At 43.7% G+C, this 24,922-nt stretch overlaps 1 protein-coding gene across 20 annotated transcripts in view; it reads left to right on the top strand.

Annotated features, from left to right (window-relative positions):
* Positions 1-24,922, top strand: part of rapgef1b (Rap guanine nucleotide exchange factor (GEF) 1b) — a 78,075-nt gene that overhangs the window by 22,471 nt on the left and 30,682 nt on the right. For 14 of the 20 annotated variants that reach the window (XR_016495895.1, XR_016495896.1, XR_016495894.1 and 11 more), the window contains exons 2-6: positions 11,538-11,683; positions 16,128-16,306; positions 20,482-20,638; positions 20,988-21,079; positions 21,179-21,319. Coding sequence is in view for 15 of the 20 variants with exons in the window: in XM_090233897.1 (XP_090090023.1) it covers positions 11,538-11,683; positions 16,128-16,306; positions 20,482-20,638; positions 20,988-21,079; positions 21,179-21,319 (715 nt within the window). In the remaining 5 variants the exon portion in view is untranslated. The remainder of the gene's footprint in view (positions 1-11,537; positions 11,684-16,127; positions 16,307-20,481; positions 20,639-20,987; positions 21,080-21,178; positions 21,320-24,922) is intronic. The other 6 variants (XM_090233900.1, XM_090233898.1, XM_090233894.1 and 3 more) reach the window with 1 other exon arrangement.

The raw sequence follows: 24,922 nt of genomic DNA, 5'->3' as shown, positions 1-24,922 counted from the left end.
GCCCAGCACCCAGGCACCGTGCTGTCCCCATGGACACCCATACTGAGCTGGTGGCGTGCCAAGTGTTCCCATAAACTAATACCCCCCCCACCCCTACTGTCCATGATAAGACCTCAACCCAGATCTGATCCATATCAATAGAAGGATGAACATTCAAGAGAACACAAAGACCCTCAAAAGGATCTGTCTTCAAAAGTACATTTTACATGGATTCTATATAGGAGTACACACACAATGCTTGGGAGCATTCAATCCAATTAATTTAACTTAATTGGGAGCATGTCGAAAAGGGTAAAGTCCTTTGGAACTTTAGTTTCATCCCTGCTATGGAATATAAATCGTTGCCAGATAATCTGACCTAGTGTTTTTCCAGTCAGTTGCATATGGATTGGTTATAGGCCCAGGAGGCTTGATGTTAGTTGCTGGGCTGGTTGAATATGCTGAATAGGCTATACAGGACACACGCAGGTCTTTCATTTGTAACACCAGGCTATTCTCTTTGTGTGTGTGTGTGTGTGTGTGGAGAGATGCATAGATTTCATGTGTTTTGTGTATTTGTTTTCTTCCTCACCTCCGGGCCCTCTTGGTGTAGTAGTATGTTAATACAGCTTGTGCCTTGCACCATTCAACCATATAATCAACACGCCGTTAGTGAGAAATGACACTCCCCAAGGCAGAGAGAGAGAGCGATCGCAACTTTTGTTGTCTCCATACTTAGTTGAACAGAGGAGGCATTGAGGCATGTCTAAGGTCAATGTTTATGTGTGCCCCACACAATGTACACACAAGCCCTTATCCCAGCATTTTCCTTACTGTCAAAGTGCTGCTGTCCTACATTTTACACAGAATAGCTCCTCTGAGTCTGAATAGGTGTTTAAGCATGTTTCTTAAGACTGTCTTGATGATAATATAATAGGCCTGTATTACCCTAAAGCACACGTCTCATGGTTCCACTCTTCCAAGGAAGACCTTTGATTAAATGGGATCATTGGAGTCCTAACGCAGTGTATTGGAATGTAATTAGTGGGCTATGGCTCATTCAGTGTTTCTACAACATGTAGCTTAAGTTACTTATTTTATTAACCTTATAAAGTTCTGTGGCGGTGGTTTCCTGATGTCAAATAATATAATATTCAAGAGCTTTTAATTTCCTGTTTTAGAGTAGGGGTGTGAAAGTTTAGACAATCAAACTTTTTAAAGGAAGTCGGGATCCTTAATGTTAGGAAAAATCCTTAACCGGAAACAATGTTTTTTACTGCCACAAAGTTTAATTCTCAGTGCACTTATCACAAAACATTATTTTTCATGTAATATCCTAGCTAGACAATAGGCTATAAAGGCCTGGGGAAAGTTGTGTGAACTTTAGGCTACTTTGGTGAACTTGTGAGGCATCAAGACAAGACATTGCGAGATACAGAGTACTAAGATATTGTTTGTCTGCCCCCCTCTTCTCTTCCTTGTGCTGATTCGGCTGCTCTTGCTCTTCACTCTGTTGCGTGTTGAATATTCTAGCCTATTCATTGATGATAAGCTTTGTTTTACTGAAGTTGCAAGACATTGCAAGCCCAAAAATGTAAAGATACAGCATTCCATTGCAAGATACATTTTTTTAATAGGCCTAGTGCACAGTTTTGAGTGTCTGTCTGGTGGCCTACCTGCATATGCAGTTGAAGTCTGAAGTTTGCATACACCTTAGCCAAACACATTTAAACTCAGTTTTTCACAATTCCTGACATTTAATCCTCATAAAAATTCCCGGTCTTAGGTCAGTTAGGATCATCACTTTATTTTAAGAATGTGAAATGTCAGAATAATAGTAGAATGATTTATTTAATCTTTTATTTCTTTCATCACTGGCTGTTTAACAGTCTGATGGCCTTCAGATAGAAGCTGTTTTTCAGTCTCTCGGTCCTAGCTTTGATGCACCTGTACTGACCTCGCCTTCTGAATGATAGCGGGGTGAACAGGCAGTGACTCGGGTGGTTGTTGTCCTTGATGATCTTTTTGGCCTTCCTGTGACATCGGGTGGTGTAGGTGTCCTGGAGGGCAGGTAATTTGCCCCCGGCGATGCGTTGTACAGACATCACTACCCTCTGGAGAGCCTTACGGTTGTGGGCGGAGCAGTTGCCGTACCAGGCGGCGATACAACCCGACAGGATGCTCTCGATTGTGCATCTGTAAAAGTTTTTTTTTTTTTTTTGTTTTCCTGAGGTTGAAGAGGCGCTGCTGCGCCTTCTTCACCACGCTATCTGTGTGGGTGGACCATTTCAGTTTGTCCGCGATGTGTACGCCGAGGAACACAGTCCATACGAGAGTTGCAGTGATGGGACAAGACTGTAACTACCAATTGGATATCACGAAATCGTGGAGAAAAATAAAAAGGGGTAATAAAATAAAAGTGGAAAAAGTCAAGGGGTTTGAATACTTTCTGAAGGCACTGTAATTGACAGAGCCGGATTTCCCCCTGATAGTCACATGATAGGCGTGCTCCCCTATCAGACTTGGGCATCTCCTCTTGTAGACATCTGCAGGCCTTATAGTTGTCATCTTTGAAACTTGAGGTTAGAGCCGAAGCATTTCAGGTTTGTCAGAAATAGATTGTAAGGGGACATCACAGCCATAGAGTGACATCAAAACACCGTAACACACTTGTCCATTATAATATTATACAATGGGTAGTTCTAATCCTGGATGCTGATTGGTTAAATCCTCATTCCAGCCGGTGTCTATTCCACAGGTAGGCAAGTTGAGAACAAGTTCTCATTTACAATTGCGACCTGGCCAAGATAAAGCAAAGCAGTTTGACACATACAACAACACAGAGTTACACATGGAGTAAAACAAACATACAGTAGAAAAATAAGTCTATATACGATGTGAGCAAATGAGGTGAGATAAGGGAGGTAAAGGCAAAAAAAAAGGCCATTGTGGCGAAGTAAATACAATATAGCAAGTAAAACACTGGAATGGTAGATTTGCAGTGGAAGAATGTGCGAAGTAGAAATATAAATAATGGGGTGCAAAGGAGCTAAGTAAATAAATACAGTAGGGGAAGAGGTAGTTGTTTGGGCTAAATTATAGATGGGCTATGTACAGGTGCAGTAATCTGTGAGCTGCTCTGACAGCTGGTGCTTAAAGCTAGTGAGGAAGATAAGTGTTTCCAGTTTCAGAGATGTTTGTAGTTTGTTCCAGTCATTGGCAACAGAGAACTGGGAGGAGTGGCGGCTAAGGGAAGAATTGGTTTTGGGGGTGACCAGAGAGATATACCTGCTGGAGCACGTGCTACAGGTGGGTGCTGCTATGGTGACCAGCGAGCTGAGATAAGGGGGGACTTTACCTAGCAGGGTCTTGTAGATGACCTGGAGCCAGTGGGTTTGGCGACGAGAATGAAGTGAGGGCCAGCCAACGAGAGCGTACAGGTCGCAGTGGTGGGTAGTATATGGGGCTTTGGTGACAAAACGGATTGCACTGTGATAGACTGCATCCATTTTAATGAGTAGGGTATTGGAGGCTATTTTGTAAATGACAGTACCGAAGTCGAGGATCGGTAGGATGGTCAGTTTTACGAGGGTATGTTTGGCAGCATGGGTGAAGGATGCTTTGTTGCGAAATAGGAAGCCAATTCTAGATTTAACTTTGGATTGGAGATGTTTGATGTGAGTCTGGAAGGAGAGTTTACAGTCTAACCAGACACCTAGGTATTTGTAGTTGTCCACATATTCTAAGTCAGAACTGTCCAGAGTAGTGATGCTGGACGGGCGGGCAGGTGCAGGCAGCGATCGGTTGAAGAGCATGCATTTGGTTTTACTTGTATTTAAGAGCAGTTGGAGGCCACGGAAGGATAGAAATAGGATGATATCTATGAGGGTCCCCGTGTTTAAGGCTTTGGGTTGGTACCTGGAGTTGTAAGGCATTGAAGCTCATCTGGAGGGTTGTTAACACAGTGTCCAAAGAAGGGCCAGAAGTATGCAGAATGGTGTCGTCTGCGTAGAGGTGGATCAGAGACTCACCAGCAGCAAGAGCGACATCATTGATGTATACAGAGAAGAGAGTCGGCAAAATAATTGAACCCTGTGGCACCCCCATAGAGACTGCTAGAGGTCCGGACAACAGGCCCTCTGATTTGACACACTGAACTCTATCAGAGAAGTAGTTGGTGAACCAGGCGAGGCAATAATTTGAGAAACCAAGGCTATCGAGTCTGCCGATGAGGATGTGGTGATTGACAGAGTCGAAAGCCTTGGCCAGGTCAATGAATACGGCTGCACAGTAATGTTTATCGATGGCGGTTAAGATATCGTTTAGGGCCTTAAGCGTGGCTGCGGTGCACCCATGACCAGCTCTGAAACTAGATTGCATAGCGGAGAAGGTGCGGTGGGATTCGAAATGTTCGGTAATCTGTTTCTTGACTTGGCTTTCGAAGACCTTGGAAAGGCAGGGTAGGATAGATATAGGTCTGTAGCAGTTTGGGTCAAGAGTGTGTCCCCCTTTGAAGAGGGGGATGACCGCAGCACCTTTCCAATCTTTGGGAATCTCAGACGACACGAAAGAGAGGTTGAACAGGCTAGTAATAGGGGTTGCAACACTTCCGGCAGATAATCTGGACCCTTTCTTTCTAAAATTGTCTATCCCGGCTGATTTTTAGGGGTCCAGATTTTTCAGCTCTTTCAGAACATCAGCTGACTGGATTTGGGAGAAGGAGAAATGGGGAAGGCTTGAGTGAGTTGCTGTGGGGGGTACACAGTGCTGTTGACCGGGGTAGGGGTAGCCAGGTGGAAAGCATGGCCAGCTGTAGAAAAATGCTTATTGAAATTCTCAATTATAGTGGATGTATCGTGGTGACAGTTTCCTATCCTCAGTGTAGTGGGCAGCTGGGAGGAGGTGTTCTTATTCTCCATGGACTTTACGGTGTCCCAGAACTTTTTTGTGTTTGTGTTGCCGGAAGCAAATTTCTGCTTGAAAAAGCTAGCCATGGCTTTTCTAACTGCCTGTGTATATTGGTTTCTAACTTCCCTGAAAAGTTGCATATCACGGGGCCGTTCGATGCTAATGCAGAACGCCATAGGAGGTTTTTGTGTTGGTTAAGGGCAGTCAGGTCTGGAGAGAAGCAAGGGCGATATCTGTTCCTGGTTCTAAATGTCTTGAATGGGGCATGCTTATTTAAGATGGTGAGGAAGGCATTTTTTTTAAATAACCAGACATCCTCCACTGACGGGATGAGGTCAATATCCTTCCAGGATACCCGCGCCAGGTCGATTAGAAAGGCCTGCTCGCTGAAGTGTTTCAGGGAGCATTTGACAGTGCTGAGTGTAGGTCGCTTGACCGCTGACCCATTACGGATGCAGGCAATGAGGCAGTGATCGCTGAGATCTTGGTTGAAACAGCAGAGGTGTATTTAGAGGGCAAGTTGGTTAGGATGATATCTATGAGGGTGCCCGTGTTTGCGGCTTTGGGTTGGTACCTGGTAGGTTCATTGATAATTTGTGTGAGATTGAAGGTATCAAGCTTAGATTGTAGGATGGCTGGGCTGTTAAGCATGTTCCAGTTTAGGTCACCTAGCAGCACCAGCTCTGAAGATAGATGGGGGGCAATCAGTTCACATATGGTGTCCAGAACACAGCTGGGGGCAGAGGGTGGTCTATAACAGGCGGCAACGGTGAAATACTTGTTTTTAGAGAGGTGGGTTTTTAAAAGTAGAAATTCAAATTGTTTGGCTACAGACCTGGATAGTAGGACAGAACTCTGCAGGCTATTTCTGCAGTAGATTGCAACACCGCCCCCTTTGGCTGTTCTATCTTGTCAAAATGTTGTAGTTAGGGATGGAAATTTCAGAGTTTTTGGTGGTCTTCCTAAGCCAGGATTCAGACATGGCTAGGACATCCGGGTTGGCAGAGTGTGCTAAAGCTTTATTAAAACATTTTAGGAAGGAGGCTTCTAATGTTAACATGCATGAAATCAAAGCTATTACGGTTACAGAAGTCATCATTAGAGAGCGCCTGGGGAATAGGAGTGGAGCTAGGCACGGCAGGGCCTCGATTCACCACTACATCACCAGAGGAACAGAGGAGGAGTAGGGTAAGGGTACGGCTAAAAGCTATGAGAATTGGTTTTCTAGGACGTCCGGAACGGACAGTAAAAGGAGGTTTCTGGGGGGCAATAAAATAGCTTCAAGGTATAATATACAGACAAAGGAATGGTAGGATGTGAATACAGTGGAGGTAAACCTAGGCATTGAGTGATGATGAGAGAGATATTGTCTCTAGAAACATCATTGAAACCAGGTAATGTCATCGCATGTGTGGGTGGTCGAACTGAAAGGTTGGATAAGGTATAATGAGCAGGGCTAGAGGCTCTACAGTGAAATAAACACTAACCAGAACAGCAATGGACAAAGCATATTGACATTGAGAGGCATGCTTAGCCGAGTGATCATAAGGGTCCAGTGAGTAGTGAAGTTGGTTGGGGTCACGGCGATTCAGACGGCTAGCCGGGCCATCGGTAGCAAGCTGGCAGAGGATGGAGGTCTGTTTTTAGCCACCTCGTGCGTTTCCGTCGGTAGATTAGTGGGGTTCCGTGTGGTAGAGGGGACCAACCCAATTGACAAAATAGATATACAGTGCCTTGCGAAAGTATTCGGCCCCCTTGAACTTTGCAACCTTTTGCCACATTTCAGGCTTCAAACATAAATATATAAAACTGTATTTTTTGTGAAGAATCAACAACAAGTGGGACACAATCATGAAGTGGAACAACATTTATTGGATATTTCAAACTTTTTTAACAAATCAAAAACTGAAAAATTGGGCGTGGAAAATTATTCAGCCCCTTTACTTTCAGTGCAGCAAACTCTCTCCAGAAGTTCAGTGAGGATCTCTGAATGATCCAATGTTGACCTAAATGACTAATGATGATAAATACAATCCACCTGTGTGTAATCAAGTCTCCGTATAAATGCACCTGCACTGTGATAGTCTCAGAGGTCTGTCAAAAGCGCAGAGAGCATCATGAAGAACAAGGAACACACCAGGCAGGTCCGAGATACTGTTGTGAAGAAGTTTAAAGCCGGATTTGGAAACAAAAAGATTTCCCAAGCTTTAAACATCCCAAGGAGCACTGTGCAAGCGATAATATTGAAATGGAAGGAGTATCAGACCACTGCAAATCTACCAAGACCTGGCCTCCCTCTAAACTTTCAGCTCATACAAGGAGAAGACTGATCAGAGATGCAGCCAAGAGGCCCATGATCACTCTGGATGAACTGCAGAGATCTACAGCTGAGGTGGGAGACTCTGTCCATAGGACAACAATCAGTCGTATATTGCACAAATCTGGCCTTTATGGAAGTGGCAAGAAGAAAGCCATTTCTTATAGATATGCATAAAAAGTGTTGTTTAAAGTTTGCCACAAGCCACCTGGGAGACACACCAAACATGTGGAAGAAGGTGCTCTGGTCAGATGAAACCAAAATTGAACTTTTTGGCAACAATGCAAAACGTTATGTTTGGCGTAAAAGCAACACAGCTCATCACCCTGAACACACCATCCCCACTGTCAAACATGGTGGTGGCAGCATCATGGTTTGGGCCTGCTTTTCTTCAGCAGGGACAGGGAAGATGGTTAAAATTGATGGGAAGATGGATGGAGCCAAATACAGGACCATTCTGGAAGAAAACCTGATGGAGTCTGCAAAAGACCTGAGACTGGGACGGAGATTTGTCTTCCAACAAGACAATGATCCAAAACATAAAGCAAAATCTACAATGGAATGGTTCAAAAATAAACATATCCAGGTGTTAGAATGGCCAAGTCAAAGTCCAGACCTGAATCCAATCGAGAATCTGTGGAAAGAACTGAACTGCTGTTCACAAATGCTCTCCATCCAACCTCACTGAGCTCGAGCTGTTTTGCAAGGAGGAATGGGAAAAAAAATTCAGTCTCTCGATGTGCAAAACTGATAGAGACATACCCCAAGCGACTTACAGCTGTAATCGCAGCAAAAGGTGGCGCTACAAAGTATTAACTTAAGGGGGCTGAATAATTTTGCACGCCCAATTTTTCAGTTTTTGATTTGTTAAAAAAGTTTGAAATATCCAATAAATGTCGTTCCACTTCATGATTGTGTCCCACTTGTTGTTGATTCTTCACAAAAAAATACAGTTTTATATCTTTATGTTTGAAGCCTGAAATGTGGCAAAAGGTCGCAAAGTTCAAGGGGGCCGAATACTTTCGCAAGGCACTGTACATGTAGTTATAGTGACCCAAGAAAACTGTCCGATAGACCTATTCAGATAGCAGCCGATAAGACAGCTGACGATTAGCGGGCCGCAGATGGGCGTTCAGGTAACGTCGCGACGGAGGGGCCAGTTGGATAACACCCTCGGGCAGATAATGTTGGTAGTCCAGTCGTGAAGGCCTGGTGGGGCTCTGCGTCGGCAGTAAAACGGGTCCGGATAGGTGATTATAGCCCAGGAGTGGCTGATGGAACTCTTCAGCTGACTAGCTCCGGAATAATTGATAATTAATCCTTCTCTACTATATGGGAGTGGATGGAGAGTGCTCGGTCCCTGGAGTCCCAAAGGGGTGTGTACTGACGCCACACCCTTTAACACAATCTGACTTCCTGGCTGCCCCAGTGCTCCTTCCTGTGGCTCATTGTTCTGGACCGTGGCTCGAAACGGAAGCCCAACAGGAAAAACCCCACCAATCACTGGACAGGACCCAGTCCTCCATGATCCCTGCCAAGCCTACCCCAATATGAGGCAACACATGTATAGACATCAAAACAATGGCAATTGCATAAATCATTCACTCAGCATTCAACTTTTTTGGGGGTCTCACACGTGCCTTGAGAAGTCTTGCATTCCGTTCCATTTCTCTGTAGGTTTCTTATTTTAAACTTCACATCTGTTACTCAGTGAGGTCTTCATCTGTGACTAGAACAGCTTGAGTCTAACTGCAATAGCAGCCTCTGTGACGTGTGACCTGGCGGAACAATTTCAGTAATATATTTCATATATCTTGTAGGGTATCATGATACCCGTATCGCGATACCTGATTTTCCTTGGCAAAAAGGAAAACACAAAGCAGACTAAACTCTTTGGTCCTTTAAAAACTCACTGTATGTGACATATAGTGTGCTTTAGCTTGGAAAAAGAAACATGGGATTCTGGGTGACAACATCAGGCTGCTTGTTACCAGCTTTAGGACTGTTTTCCTCAGGAAATTCAGTACGCGTCATGTTTTGTTTCTTTGCCATGATACCTCGGAGTATCGCAATACTGTTATCGTGACAACCCTAGTATCCTGAATTATAATTCATTTAGCCATGAATATCTATACTACATGTCAGGTCTATGAATTATGTGGTACACCCATGATGGTAGCATTCCAGTTCTATCCATTTCTAAGAAGAGTAGTATGTTTATGAAGTTCTGGTGATGGCAGATGCTGCTCTCGTAACCACACTACATCTAGCTGGGTTAATTTTCAGCTGACAGACTTCCCTCCCTCGGCCTGCAACATTTCAGATCCGGGAGTACGACTGCAACAGCTGATTTATCATCTCAATAGTCAGAAATAAGAGTGTGTTTATGTGTGTAGTCTCGTTATGTCAGTCACTTAGTGAAGCTGCTATTAATGCTACTTATTGTGGGCTTTTAATTATGCATGTTTCTAAATCACTTGTGTTTTTATACAGTCACTCACACACACACACACACACACACACACACACACACACACACACACACACACACAGAGCGAGAGAGTCTGTAGCTCCCCGAAGAAGAGAACACTCACCAGGAAGTGATCAGTAACTCTCTTAGTCATTCACCATGCATCATTTCTGCTAATATGTGCTTTGAGGAAATGAAGGGAGTCCCACTTTAAGCGGATGATTCACTCTCATTTAATCACCACCCAATCCTCTCTACTGCTTTTAGCTGATGTTCTCTCTCCATCTCTCTTCTCTGTGTTGCTCTTTCTCTCTGTTTTTTCACTTGCTCTCCTTCCCTTCTTTCAGTATATTGCTCTCGCTCGCTCTCTCTCGCTCTGTGTGTTTGTGAGGGCTGCTTTGTACTCTTCCCATTACTTAACAGCCGGCACTGAGACCTCTGTGACTTACTGCTGTCATTTAGCCTAGCAACCTCCAATTCTACACATACACTTCCATTGAACATTCGAGCCCGACTGATAAATCGGTTGACTGATATTATCGGCCGATGTTAGCCTTTCACAGAAATATTTGTATCTGTCTTTATTCCACAGATAAAGGGCCAATTGTATTATATACAGTGGGGCAAAAAAGTATTTAGTCAGCCACCAATTGTGCAAGTTCTCCCACTTAAAAAGATGAGGCCTGTAATTTTCATCATAGGTACACTTCAACTATGACAGACAAAATTAGAAAAAAAACATCCAGAAAATCACATTGTAGGATTTTTAATGAATTTATTTGTAAATTATGGTGGAAAATAAGTATTTGGTCACCTACAAACAAGCAAGATTTCTGGCTCTCACAGACCTGTAACAACTTCTTTAAGAGGCTCCTCTGTCCTCCACTCGTTACCTGTATTAATGGCACCTGTTTGAACTTGTTATCAGTATAAGACACCTGTCCACAACCTCAAACAGTCACACTCCAAACTCCACTATGGCCAAGACCAAAGAGCTGTCAAAGGACAACAGAAACAAAATTGTAGACCTGCACCAGGCTGGGAAGACTGAATCTGCAATAGGTAAGCAGCTTGGTTTGAAGAAATCAACTGTGGGAGCAATTATTAGGAAATGGAAGACATACAAGACCACTGATAATCTCCCTCGATCTGGGGCTCCACGCAAGATCTCACCCCGTGGGTGAAAATAGTGCCCCCTAGTTTCAAGAGGTTAAACTACAGATGGTGTGTGTGTGTGTGTGTGTGTGTGTGTGTGTGTGTGTGTGTGTGTGTGTGTGTGCGTTGAAAGTCAATATATATAAAAAAAATAAAAAGAGTTCTTAATGGTGTGTGCGACCGACCGACCGACCGACCGCAATGTTATCAGCCGAGGGAAGTCTGTGGACAGACAGTGGAAATGAGAATGTGATAAGACCTGATAGCATCTCTGTTGCACCCTCAGCTGAACACAGACAGATAGGCCTACACTGCCTGCTGGGCCAATGCTAGTACAACCGCTAGGACCTTCTGCACTGACAGAAACACTGCTACCGCAATGCCATTTTGTCAGGGTTGTGATCATTTGATTGGCACTGTCTCTTATTGATCTCCCTCAGACTCTTATGGTTGTTCTATTTTAGCCTGGGCTGTGTTCATTAGGGTAAAGCATTAGAAATGTTAGCGTTTCTCCCCATTTCTGTCTGTTTCAAATCGTTTCCTTTCATTTTTTGCTGGGTTTTTCCATGGTTTTTGCTTTAGCCTACTTCTCTGACATTCACTGTGGTGCTAAAGTCCTACATATCTACCAGGCTACTTCTATTTCCCCTCTCTGCCATTCTTTCTCCTCTGACTGACGTCTTATCTCTCTCTTCCTCTCCTCCTCAGACTCGCAGCGCTCCCACCTCTCCTCCTTCACCATGAAGCTGATGGACAAGTTCCACTCTCCCAAGATCAAGAGGACGCCATCAAAGAAGGGCAAGCAGTTGCAGGTCGAACCTGTGGTCAAGAGCCAAGAGAAACCCGTCAACAAGGTGTGTGTGTGTGTGTGTAGAATCGTCAAGAGGTCGACCGATTAATCAAAATGGCCGATTAATTGGGGCCGATTTCAAGTTTTCATAACAATCGGAAATTGGTATTTTTGGACGCCGATTTGGCAGATTTGTTTTTTTTTACACCTTTATTTAACTAGGCAAGTCAGTTAAGAAAATATTCTTATTTTCAATGACGGCCTAGGTACGGTGAGTTAACTGCCTTGTTCAGGGGCAGAACAACATATTTTTACCTTGTCAGCTCGGGGATTCAGTCTTGCAACCTTACAGTTAACTAGTCCAATGCTCTAACCACCTGCCTCACGAGGAGCCCACCTGTTACGTGAATGCAGTAAGAAGCCAAGGTAAGTTGCTAGCTAGCATTAAACTTATCTTATAAAAAACCTTAAATCAATCATAATCACTAATCACTAATATCATCAACACATGGTTGATGATATTACTAGTGTTATAATCGATGCGGTGCGCATTCGTGAAAAAGGACTGTCGTTGCTCCAACATGTACCTAACCATAAACGTCAATGCCTTTCTTAAAATCAATACACAGAAGTGTATATACACTGCTCAAAAAAATAAAGGGAACACTTAAACAACACAATGTAACTCCAAGTCAATCACACTTCTGTGAAATCAAACTGTCCACTTAGGAAGCAACAATGATTGACAATACATTTCACATGCTGTTGTGCAAATGAAATAGATAACAGGTAGAAATGATAGGCAATTAGCAGGACACCCCCAATAAAGGAGTGGTTCTGCAGGTGGTGACCACAGACCACTTCTCAGTTCCTATGCTTCCTGGCTGATGTTTTGGTCACTTTTGAATGCTGGTGGTGCTTTCACTCTAGCGGTAGCATGAGACAGAGTCTACAACCCACACAAGTGGCTCAGGTAGTGCAGCTCATCCAGGATGGCACATCAATGCGAGCTGTGGCAAGGAGGTTTGCTGTGTCTGTCAGCGTAGTGTCCAGAGCATTGAGGGGCTACCAGGAGACAGGCCAGTACATCAGGAGAAGTGGAGGAGGCCGTAGGAGGGCAACAACCCAGCAGCAGGACCGCTACCTCCGCCTTTGTACAAGGAGGAGCAGGAGGAGCACTGCCAGTGCCCTGCAAAATGACCTCCAGCAGGCCACAAATGTGCATGCGTCTGCTCAAACGGTCAGAAACAGACTCCATGAGGGTGGTATGAGGGCCCGACGTCCACAGGTGGGGGTGGCATTTCTTTGGGGGGCCGCACAGCCCTCCATGTGCTCGCCAGAGGTAGCCTGACTGCCATTAAGTACCGAGATGAGATCCTCAGACCCCTTGTGAGACCATATGCTGGTGCGGTTGGCCCTGGGTTCCTCCGAATGCAAGACAATGCTAGACCTCATGTGGCTGGAGTGTGTCAGCAGTTCCTGCAAGAGGAAGGCATTGATGCTATGGACTGGCCCGCCCGTTCCCCAGACCTGAATCCAATTGAGCACATCTGGGACATCATGTCTCACACCATCCACCAACGCCACATTGCACCACAGACTGTCCAGGAGTTGGCAGATGCTTTAGTACAGGTCTGGGAGGAGATTCCTCAGGAGACCATCCGCCACCTCATCAGGAGCATGCCCAGGCGTTGTAGGGAGGTCATACAGGCACGTGGAGGCCACACACACTACTGACTGAGCCTCATTTTTTATTGTTTTAAGGACATTACATCAAAGTTGGATCAGCCTGTAGTGTGGTTTTCCACTTTAATTTTGAGTGTGACTCCAAATCCAGACCTCCATGGGTTGATAAATTTGATTTCCATTGATAATTTTTGTGTGATTTTGTTGTCAGCACATTCAACTATGTAAAGAAAAAAGTATTTAATAAGAATATTTAATTCATTATGATCTAGGATGTGTTATTTTAGTGTTCCCTTTATTTTTTTGAGCATTGTATTTTTAAACCTGCATATTTAGCTAAAAGAAATCCAAGTTAGCAGGCAATATTAACCAGGTGAAATTGTGTCACTTCTCTTGCGTTCATTGTTCGCAGAGTCAGGCTATATGCAACAGTTTGGGCCGCCTGGCTCGTTGCGAACTAATTTGCCAGAATTTTACGTACTTATGACATAACATTGAAGGTTGTGCAATGAAACAGGAATATTTAGACTCAGGGATGCCACTCGTTAGATAAAATACGGAACGGTTCCGTATTTCACTGATAGAATAAACGTTTTGTTTTCGAGATGATAGTTTCCGGATTCGACCATATTAATGACCAAAGGCTCCTATTTCTGTGTGTTATTATGTTATAATTAAGTCTGATTTGATAGAGCAGTCTGACTGAGTGATGGTAAGCATTCATTCAAACAGCACTTTCATGCATTTTGCTAGCAGCTCTTCACTGTGCTTCAAGCATTGCGTTGTTTATGACTTCAAGCCTATCAACTCCCGAGATTAGGCTGGTGTAACCAATATGAAATGGCTAGCTAGTTAGCGGGGTGTGCGCTAATAGCGTTTCAAACATCACTCGCTCTGAGACTTGGAGGAGTTGTTCCCCTTGCTATGCATGGTTAACGCTGCTTCGAGGTTGGCTGTTGTCGATGTGTTCCTGGTTCGAGCCCAGGTAGGAGCGAGGAGAGGGACGGAAGCTATACTGTTACACTGGCAATACTAAAGTGCCTATAAGAACATCCAATAGTCAAAGGTATATGAAATACAAATCGTATAGAGAGAAATAGTCCTTTAATTCCTATAATAACTACAACCTAAAACTTCTTACCTGGGAAAATTGAAGACTCATGTTTAAAGGAACCACCAGCTTTCATGTGTTCTCATGTTCTGAGCAAGGAACTTACATCTTACATAGCACATATTGCACTTTTACTTTCTTCTCCAACACTTAGTTTTTTCATCTTTTAATCCAAATTGAACATGTTTCATTATTTATTTGAGGCTAAATTGATTTTATTGATGTATTATATTAAGTTAAAATAAGTGTTTGTTCAGTATTGTTGTAATTGTCATTATTACAAATAAATTAAAAAAATCGTCCGATTTAATCGGTATCGGCTTTTTTTGGTCCTCCCTCCAATAATCGGTATCGGCGTTGAAAAATCATATTCGGTCGACCTCTAGAATTGTGTGTGTGTGTGCTTGCTGTGGGAAACCCAGCTCTCCCACCTATCCCGTGCACTTGTTTACCTGTGTGTGTGTGGTTTTCCGTCCAGTACCTTGCTTTGTATTGTATTGCTCTGCCCTATTGTGTGAGTTTCCTGTGGTTTCCGAGTTGTTGTGAGTGCTGCCTTTGGATGGGTAACAGGTGCTACCACCAGTAGGTGTCCCCCCCAAATGGCACCCTATCCCCTATATAGTGCACTATTACCCATAAAGCCCTGGTCTAAAGTAGTGCACTACATAGGGGATAGGGTGCCATTTGAGGGACACAACCATACACACATGAATGGAACTGAAGCTGGCCAGTTTCCTGAATAAACTCCTCTCACTCCCAAGGCTTTAGTATAATGACTTCAATTCCCTGACAGTTTTGTACATACACTGAGTGTACAAAGCATTAGGAACACCTTACGAATATTTAGTTGCACCCCCTTTTGCACTCAGAATAGCCCCAATTTGTCGCGGCATGGATTCTACATGCCGTGACAAACATTCCAGAGGGATACTGGCCCATGTTGACTCCAATGCTTCCCACGGTCGTGGGAAGTTGGCTGGATGTCCTTTGGGTGATGGGCCATTCTTGATACACACGGGAAACTGTTGAGCGTGAACCCAGGAGTGTTGCAGTTCTTGACACACTCAAACCAGTGTGCCTGGCACCTACTACCATACCCTGTTCAAAGGCACTTAAATATTTTATCTTGTTTGTTCACCCTCTGAATGGCACACATACACAATCCATGTCTCAATTGTCTCAAGGCTTAAAAATACACAATCCATGTCTCCTCCCATTCATCTACACTGATTTGAAGTGGATTTAACAAGTGACATCAATAAGGGATAACAGCTTTCACCTGGATTCACCTGATGTTCCTAATGTTTTGTACACTCAGTGTATGTAGGATCTTAATTTGAGACAGGAAAATAATCCAACAGCAATGTGAAATGTGAATTATTATGTGGATTATAATTAATATATAAATATTTTTTTAGATTTTTGGACCATGCTAAATTACAATGTTGTTTTCGTCAAAGGGTGTGCTTTAATTTTAACGGAGCTCTCTTTGGAAATGGCATTTTCTCCATCCAGCAATTATTATGTCAAATATTGATTTCCTCCGAGCTTACCATGTTTCATTGTGTTCATTAGGGCCATTTTGCAACAGAAAACGACTGAGCGTACGTATCTCATTGGACAAGTTCAAATAGTACCTCCCCGTTTCACTCTGTTTCCATCCTTTTGTTGCCTACTGAACACAACTATTCTATTTCTTTCTGTTCTGTAGAAGGTGAGTCGGCTGGAGGAGCAGGAGAAGGAGGTGGTGAGCGCGCTGCGCTACTTCAAGACCATCGTGGACAAGATGGTGGTGGAGAAGAAGGTGCTGGAGATGCTGCCTGGCTCGGCCAGCAAGGTGCTGGAGGCTATTCTACCTCTGGTGCAGGTGGAGGCCCGGATAACACACAAGTACGTGGGCTGAGACGGGACAGGAGAAAGGCTAGTGTTCAAGATGGTATGTGCAATACCACTCAAAAAGTTTGGACACACCTACTCATTCAAGGGTTTTTCTTTATTTTTATTATTTTCTACATTGTAGAATAATAGTGAAGACATCAAAACTATGGAATAACACATATGGAATCATGTGATAACCCCCCAAAAAGTGTTAAACAAATCAAAATATACTTTAGATTTTAGATACTTCAAAGTAGCCACCCTTTGCCTTGATGACAGCTTTGCACACTCTTGGCATTCTCTCAACCAGCTTCATGAGGGTGTCACCTGGAATGCATTTCAATTAACAGGTGTGCCTTGTTAAAAGTTTATTTGAGTTTGAGCCAATCAGTTGTGTTAAGGTAGGGGTGGTATACAGAAGATAGCCCTATTTGGTATAAGACCAAGAACCGCTCAAATAAGCAAAGAGAAACGATGGTCAGTCAATCCGGAAAATTTCAAGAACTTTTAACATTTCTTCAAGTGCATTCGCAAAAACCATCAATAGATGAGCAGATGATGGTGTGTAAGTAGTGATGCTGGTGTGCAAAAGAGCAGCAAAGTAAATAAAAACAATATGGGGATGAGGTAGGTAGATTGGGTAGGCTATTTACAGAGGGACTATGCACAGCTGCAGCGATCGGTTAGCTGCTCAGAGAGCTGATGTTTAAAGTTAGCAAGGAAAATGTAAGTCTCCAACTTCAATGATTTTTGCAATTTGTTCCAGTCACTGGCAGCAGAGAACTGGAAGGAAAGGCAGCCAAAGGAGGTGTTGGCGAGCTGAGATAAGGCGGAGCTTTACCTAGCATAGACTTCTAGATGACCTGGAGCCAGTGGGTCTGGCGACGAATATGTAGCGAGGGCCAGCCGACTAGAGCATACAGGTCGCAGTGGTGGGTGGTATAAGGCGCTTTGGTAACAAAACGGATGGCACTGTGATAGACTGCATCCAATTTGCTGAGTAGAGTATTGGAAGCTATTTTGTAGATGACATCACCTAAGTCGAGGATCGGTAGGATAGTCAGTTTTACTAGGGTAAGTTTGGCGGTGTGAGTGAAGGAGGCTTTGTTGCGAAATAGGAATCCGATTCTAGATTTGATTTTGGATTGGAGATGTTTGATATGAGTCTGGAAGGAGAGTTTACAGTCTAGCCAGACACCTAGGTATTTGTAGTTGTCCACATATTCTAGGTCAGAAAGAGGAGACCGCGTGAATCAGGCCTTCATGGTCGAATTGCTGCAAAGGAACCACTACTAAAGGACACCAATAATAAGAAGACTTGCTTCGGCCAAGAAACACGAGTAATGAACATTAGACCGGTGGAAATTTGTCCTTTTGTTCTGATGAGTCTAAATTTATTTTTTTTGGTTCCAACCGCCGTGTCTTTGTGAGACGTAGAGTAGGTGAATGGATGATATCCACGTGTGGTTCCAACCATGAAGCATGGTGTGGGGGGCTTTGCTGGTGACACTGTCTGATTCATTTTGAATTCAAGGCACAATTAACCAGCATGGCTACCACAGAATTCTGCAGCAATACGCCATCCCATCTGGTTTGCACATAGTGGGATGATCACTTATTTTTCAACAGGACAATGACCCAAAACACACCTCCAGGCTGTGTAAGGGCTATTTGACCAAGAAGGAGAGTGATGAAGTGCTGCATCAGATGACCTGGCCTGCACAATCACCTGACCTCAACCCAATTGAAATGGTTTGGGATCAGTTGGACCGCGGAGTGAAGGAAATGCAGTCGACAAGTGCTCAGCATATGTGGGAACTCTTTCAAGACGGTTGGAAAAGCATTCCAGGTGAAGCTGGTTGAGAGAATGCCAAGAGTGTGCAAAGCTGTCATCAAGGCAAAGGGTGGCTACTTTGAAAAATCTAAAGTATATTTTGATTTGTTTTACACTTTTTTTTGTTTTTTTGTTACTTCATGATTCCATATGTGTTATTTCACAATTTTGATGTCTTCACTATTATTCTACAATGTGGAAAATAGTACAAATAAAGAAAAACCCTTGAATGAGCAGTTGTGTCCAAACTTTTGACTGGGTACTATAGGTCAAAGGAAATGGGCTTTGGTTAGTATTCAGCATTGGTGAGGGATCTTTGGCCCAGTATATGATCATACCATATTTTGTTTTTATTTTGTTGAGGTTTTTTTGTTACCAAATTTCTATTCACTTTGTTGTTTGTTTGTTGTGTCATATATATATATATATATATATATATATATATATATATATATATATATATATATATATATATATATATATATACATATATATATACATACACAATTTTGAGCATTTAGGAGAGACCGTTGGTCATTCCTTACATATTGTTACCCAGTCATAGCCTAGGCATGTTGCCCCTTAGTGAGATGGGCTGCGTACTACATTCTCACAGAATGTTCTTGCTGTTTTGCCACAAAATAATGTAAACAAATGGTGTCTCCATTCCCCAAGACGTTATGTAACAACCTCATTGAAGTGGTTTGATCATCAACTGCTATCTAGCTGCTTTTGATGTGTCCTGTTGGAACGTTGCTCAAAAAGGAGAACGGATGTTGTGACATCATCAGGAGCAACACTTGGTGACATCATAGTGAGACATAATCACCTCAGGCTTCCTGGAGTTTTCAGTGTGTGTGTTCATCTCGTGTGCTCTGGTATTTCATATCTGGAAAGAGCTCCTGTTATTCTGACTGAGTTAATGTTTACCTATTTATTCAGCACTGTCAACACTTTTTTATGAGCCACACGCTTCTTCTTATCCACTCGTGCAACAAAGTGTATCGATAGACTTGTTTTGTTATTATTATTATTGTGTCTTTTTTAATATCAAGGAATATTTCCCGTTCTTTGGTCATAGGAGTAACAAATAATGAAGTGCTAACTCGAGTTTTGCCACCAAAAGGTTGGTGACAACCGTCCCAGATCACAACCCGCCTCAGGGACTCGAGTCCTACCCCTCTGCTTCTGGAACCACCTAGGTCCAGTGCCTGTATTCATAAAGTGTCTTAGACTAGGATCAGGTCCCCACTGTCCATGTTATCTTATTCAATGTGATCTAGAAATCAAATCTGATCCTAGATCAGCTGCACTTCTACTTTGAGAGGCTTTATTATGACTCCAGTTGTTATTGCTGAATGGTCTTTTGCTTGGCTGTCTCCTCTTGCCCACTTAGTTTGTTCATTGTGGCCACGAGCCTTAGCCCCGGTCTTAGGCTCCATTTTGCCCATACAGCCCTTAGCTCTACTGTAGCAGTGTCATAGAAATAGAATCTAGAGAAAAGGCTTGGAACCTGTAACCCTTGAAATTTGACTGGTAAACTCATGGGGAGGACCGTTGTATAGATGCTATTTCTCTGAGCTGTATCCTGTAGAGACAGGAGGGATATTCCAGAGTTGTGAATCAGCTGCAGCGTGTTGTGACTGGTCTGAACCTCCACCACGCCCTACTGTTTCTCAATGGTCCATTCAGCACAGCCACATACACCTAGATCAGAACAGACACCTCACACCTAAACCAGAACAGACACACATTTTCCACTTAATACCACCACAAACACACTTTTTCCAGTCACACACACACACGCACGCACGCACACACACACTTCCTCAATAAATCCCCTCGGGGGAGACATTGAGTTAACGCATATGGCTGTCAGTGCGGGAGAAGAGATGTGGTCCTTTAGTCTAGCTAGTTGTCCGTATTCTCAATCTACAGAACCTGACATTAAATGTGTATCTCTCGCTCCTCTTCCCTACACCCCCACTCTGTTCCCCTCTTCCATTCTCTGTTCCCCTCTTCCATTCTCTGTTCCCCTCTTCCATTCTCTGTTCCCCTCTTCCATTCTCTGTTCCCCTCTTCCATTCTCTGTTCCCCTCTTCCATTCTCTGTTCCCCTCTTCCATTCTCTGTTCCCCTCTTCCATTCTCTGTTCCCCTCTTCCATTCTCTGTTCCCCTCTTCCATTCTGTTTCCATCCCTCTTCCCTGTAACCCTGCCATCACTCTACTGTTCTACGCCCTCCCCCTTTTTTCTCCATCTTTACTTTTCCATTCCCCCCCTAATCTCAGCCTCCCCTTTCTGTCCATCTATTCCTTCCTGTCATTTACTGTCACGTCTCTCCTGTCTCCTCAGTTCGGCTGTGTCGTCGTGTCACAACCGGGTGTACCAGAGCCTTGCCAACCTGATCCGCTGGTCCGACCACGTCATGCTGGACGGCATCAACCTTGATGACAAGGACAACGTGGTCGCGGTCACGACAGTCATCAAAGCCGTCCTGGATGGGGTCAAGGTAAGAGGGACAGTCGGTGGGTCTGTGAAACGATAGCTTGCAGCTTTCCACGGCTCTCAGAGAGGGTCATAGTGTCTGTTTCTCCCTTGCCGAGCTGGGGCAAATACATTTGTCAAATAGGCCTACTTTCAAATACGTATGCTGTGGTTTGGTTAGCTTGCCTGGTACAATGTCACCAAATGGAATGGTCCTGAAAGTGCAAATACTTCAAAAGTCTTTACAACTGAATGTATTTGACCCAGGTCTGCTCTCTGACCACTCAGGTTTTTGTCTAAATTATGTAATGAACACATCTTAATCTGATTGAAAACAGTATACTGTACACATTGAGGTTGTGTGGTTCTAACAGGAGCTGGTCAAACTCACCATAGAGAAACAGGAGCAACCCTCCCCCACCACACCCAACAGACCCCCACCACCACCTATCACTACACCAGAGAGGTGAGTGAACGCACACAAACAACCCTACATACACCAGACTTTTTCCTGTCAGTCTATCTCTGTCACACACACAGACTCTCTCTCCTGTTCTGTTCCCAGCAGGTCAGAGTTGCCACTGACAGAACGGGAGAGGGAGATCCTGAGTAAGACCCCGCTCACCGAGGCTGTGACGGACATGGCAGAGGAGGACGTAGCTCCGCCCAAACCCCCCCTCCCTGGCCTGAAAATGGATGCGCTCAGGTGAGTAGCACTGGACTCCCATCTTTGGATATAATCGACAGTGGCATACCAATAGTATGCACCAGGGCCCACTGGACCAGACTGAATCTTTAGGGGCTTTTAGTTTTAGGGCCCAGAGTTTTTCCCTTGGTCTTAAATATGGTGTATTCAACATTTTCAATTGTGTAGGGCTTTATCTTCTCATCGCCCTGTCCTCATCTGCAATTCACTGAATTGGCTTCTTCCAGATATTTAGAGTGAGATATTTATTTAACTTGGAAGAAATGAGGAGATGAAGCTACTTGAGACTATTGCGCACCCATGTAGCGTGAGATGTTTTTTCAGTACTGTCCCGCTCAGACTCTCTTTACCTTAGTGAAACAAAAACAAATAATATTTCACTCTCTGTATGAGTTGTCGCACACTGATTTCAATGAGTGAAATTGTCATTCTATCACTTTCAAGTTCCTGTTTCTGACTGTCTTAAAGCGGTCATGTTTGTTACTGTAAGTTCCCAGTGGAAAGAGAAGTTCTCCCCTGCCACAGTAATGAGAAGGAACCTGCAGTCTCGAGTGTCTGCAGTCAGAAAAAAAGCAGAAGCGGTCCAGTGCCACATGGTGTAAGTGACAGCTTCTGTGGTGCTGTTGCGTGGGCACTTCTGGAAGTTTTTTCTTTTTAGAATTCTGCCAAAGAGGAATTGAAGTGAAGATAAAACTGAAACGTTTGTGTTGGTCAGCATAAATCATTTTTTGTGCTGTTGCATGAGAACTTCTGAATGTTTTATTTTAGAATTCTGCCAGAGAGGAGGTGAAGTGTAGATAAACTGGAATGTTGATGCAAATCAGCATTAATCATTTTTGATTGACATGATGTCAGGGTCTATTTATGAATTAGGTCTAATTGAGTCTGAAACGTGTCATGGTATCTCGCAAATAGCACCCTATTCCCTGTGTAGTGCACTTCTTTTGACCAGGGCTGTAGTCTCTTTATCCATCATTTTCAAACAAATTTGGTAGAAAACTTTTATCTTAAAGAGGAATTCTATTAATCTACAACATACAGTGCCTTCAGAAAGTATTCACACACCTTGACTTTTTCCACATTTTGTTGTTACAGCCTGAATTTAACATTTTAAATTGATTAAATTGAGATTTTGTGAATTTCCCACAATGTCAAAGTGGATTTTGTTTTATTTGTACAAATTATTTAAAAATATATAAGTATTCAACCCCTTTGTTATGGCACGCCTAAATACAAGTCACATAATAAGTTGTGTGGACTCTGTGTGCAACAATAGTGTCTAACATGATTTTTGAATGACTACCTCATCTCTGTACCCCCACACATACAATTATCTGTAAGGTCTCTCAGTGAATTTCAAACACAGGTTCAACCACAAAGACCAGGGAGTTTTTCCAATGCCTCGAAAAGAAGGGCACCTATTGTTAGATGGGTAAAAATAATTAAAGCGGACAGTGAATATCCCTTTGAGTACGGTGAAGTTATTAATTACACTTTGGATGGTGTATCAAAACACCCAGTCACTACAAAGATACAGGCATCCTTCCTAACTCAGTTGCTGGAGAGTAAGTTAGTTTAATGGCTGTGATAGCAGAAAACTGAGGATGGATCAACAACATTGTAGTTACTCCTCAATACTAACCTAAATGAGAGTAAAAAGAAGGAAGCCTGTGCAGAAAAAAAATATTCCAAAACATGCATCCGGTTTGCAATAAGGCACTAAAGTATTACTGCAAACAGTGTGTAAAAGAAATTAACTTTGTCTTGAATCAAAGCATTATGTTTGGGGAAAACACATCACTGACTATGACTCTTTATACACTACTCAAAAAAATAAAGGGAACACTTAAACAACACAATGTAACTCCAAGTTAATCACACTTCTGTGAAATCAAACTGTCCACTTAGGAAGCAACAATGATTGACAATACATTTCACATGCTGTTGTGCAAATGGAATTGACAACAGTGGAAATTATAGTCAATTAGCAAGACACCCCCAATAAAGGAGTGGTTCTGCAGGTGGGGACCACAGACCACTTCTCAGTTCCTATGCTTCCTGGCTGATGTTTTGGTCACTTTTGAATGCTGGCGGTGCTTTCACTCTAGCGGTAACATGAGACGGATTCTACAACCCACACAAGTGGCTCAGGTAGTGCAGCTCATCCAGGATGGCACATCAATGCGAGCTGTGGCAAGAAGGTTTGCTGTGTCTGTCAGGGTAGTGTCCAGAGCATGGAGGCGCTACCCGGAGACAGGCCAGTACATCAGGAGACGTGGAGGAGGCCGTAGGAGGGCAACAACCCAGCAGCAGGACCGCTACCTCCGCCTTTGTGCAAGGAGGAGCAAGAAGAGCACTGCCAGTGCCCTACAAAATGACCTCCAGCAGGCCACATGTGCATGTGTCTGCTCAAACGGTCACAAACAGAATCCATTAAGGCCCGACGTCCACAGGTGGGGGTTGTGCTTACAGCCCAACACCGTGCAGGACGTTTTTCATTTGCCAGAGAACACCAAGATTGGCAAATTCGCCACTGGCGCCCTGTGCTCTTCACAGATGAAAGTAGGTCCACACTGAGCACATGTGACAGACGTGACAGTCTGGAGACGCCGTGGAGAACGCTCTGCTGCCTGCAACATCCGCCAGCATGACCGGTGGGACAGTCATGGTGTGGGGTGGCATTTATTTGGGGGGCCTCCATGTGCTCGCCAGAGGTAGCCTGACTGCCATTAGGTACCGAGATGAAATCCTCAGACCCCTTGTGAGACCATATCCTGGTGCGGTTGGCCCTGGGTTCCTCCGAATGCAAGACAATGCTAGACCTCATGTGGCTGGAGTGTGTCAGCAGTTCCTGCAAGAGGAAGGCATTGATGCTATGGACTGGCCCGCCCGTTCCCCACACCTGAATCCAATTGAGCACATCTGGGACATCATGTCTCACTCCATCCACCAACGCCACGTTGCACCACAGACTGTCCAGGAGTTGGCGGATGCTTTAGTCCAGGTCTGGGAGGAGATCCCTCAGGAGACCATCCGCCACCTCATCAGGAGCATGCCCAGGCATTGTAGGGAGGTCATACAGGCACGTGGAGGCCACACACACACACACACTACTGAGCCTCATTTTGACTTGTTTTAAGGACATTACATCAAAGTTGGATCAGCCTGTAGTGTAGTTTTCCACTTTAATTTTGAGTGTGACTCCAAATCCAGACCTCCATGGGTTGATACATTTGATTTCCATTGATCATTTTTGTGTGATTTTGTTGTCAGCACATTCAACTATGTAAAGAAAAAAGTATTTAATAAGAATATTTAATTCATTATGATCTAGGATGTGTTATTTTAGTGTTCCCTTTATTTTTTTGAGCAGTGTATTTTCAAGCATGGAGGTGGCTGCATCGTGTTATGGATATGCTCATCATCGTCAAGGGCTAGGGAGTTTTTTTGGGGGGGGAGGGGTGGAAAAGAGCTTAGCACAGGCACAATCCTAGAGGAAAACCTGGTTGTCTGCCTTCCAAACAGACACTGGGAGACAAGTTCACAACTGAAACTCAAAGCCAAATATACACTGGAGTTGCTTACCTAGACCACTAGGCCACT

The sequence above is a fragment of the Oncorhynchus mykiss genome, chromosome 5 (assembly GCF_057628025.1).
Source record: "Oncorhynchus mykiss isolate SJ-2025 chromosome 5, ASM5762802v1, whole genome shotgun sequence".
Taxonomy (NCBI): Eukaryota; Metazoa; Chordata; class Actinopteri; order Salmoniformes; family Salmonidae; genus Oncorhynchus; species Oncorhynchus mykiss.
The sequence above is the reverse complement of the archived record's forward strand: the minus strand, read 5'-3'. Positions and strand labels throughout refer to the sequence as shown.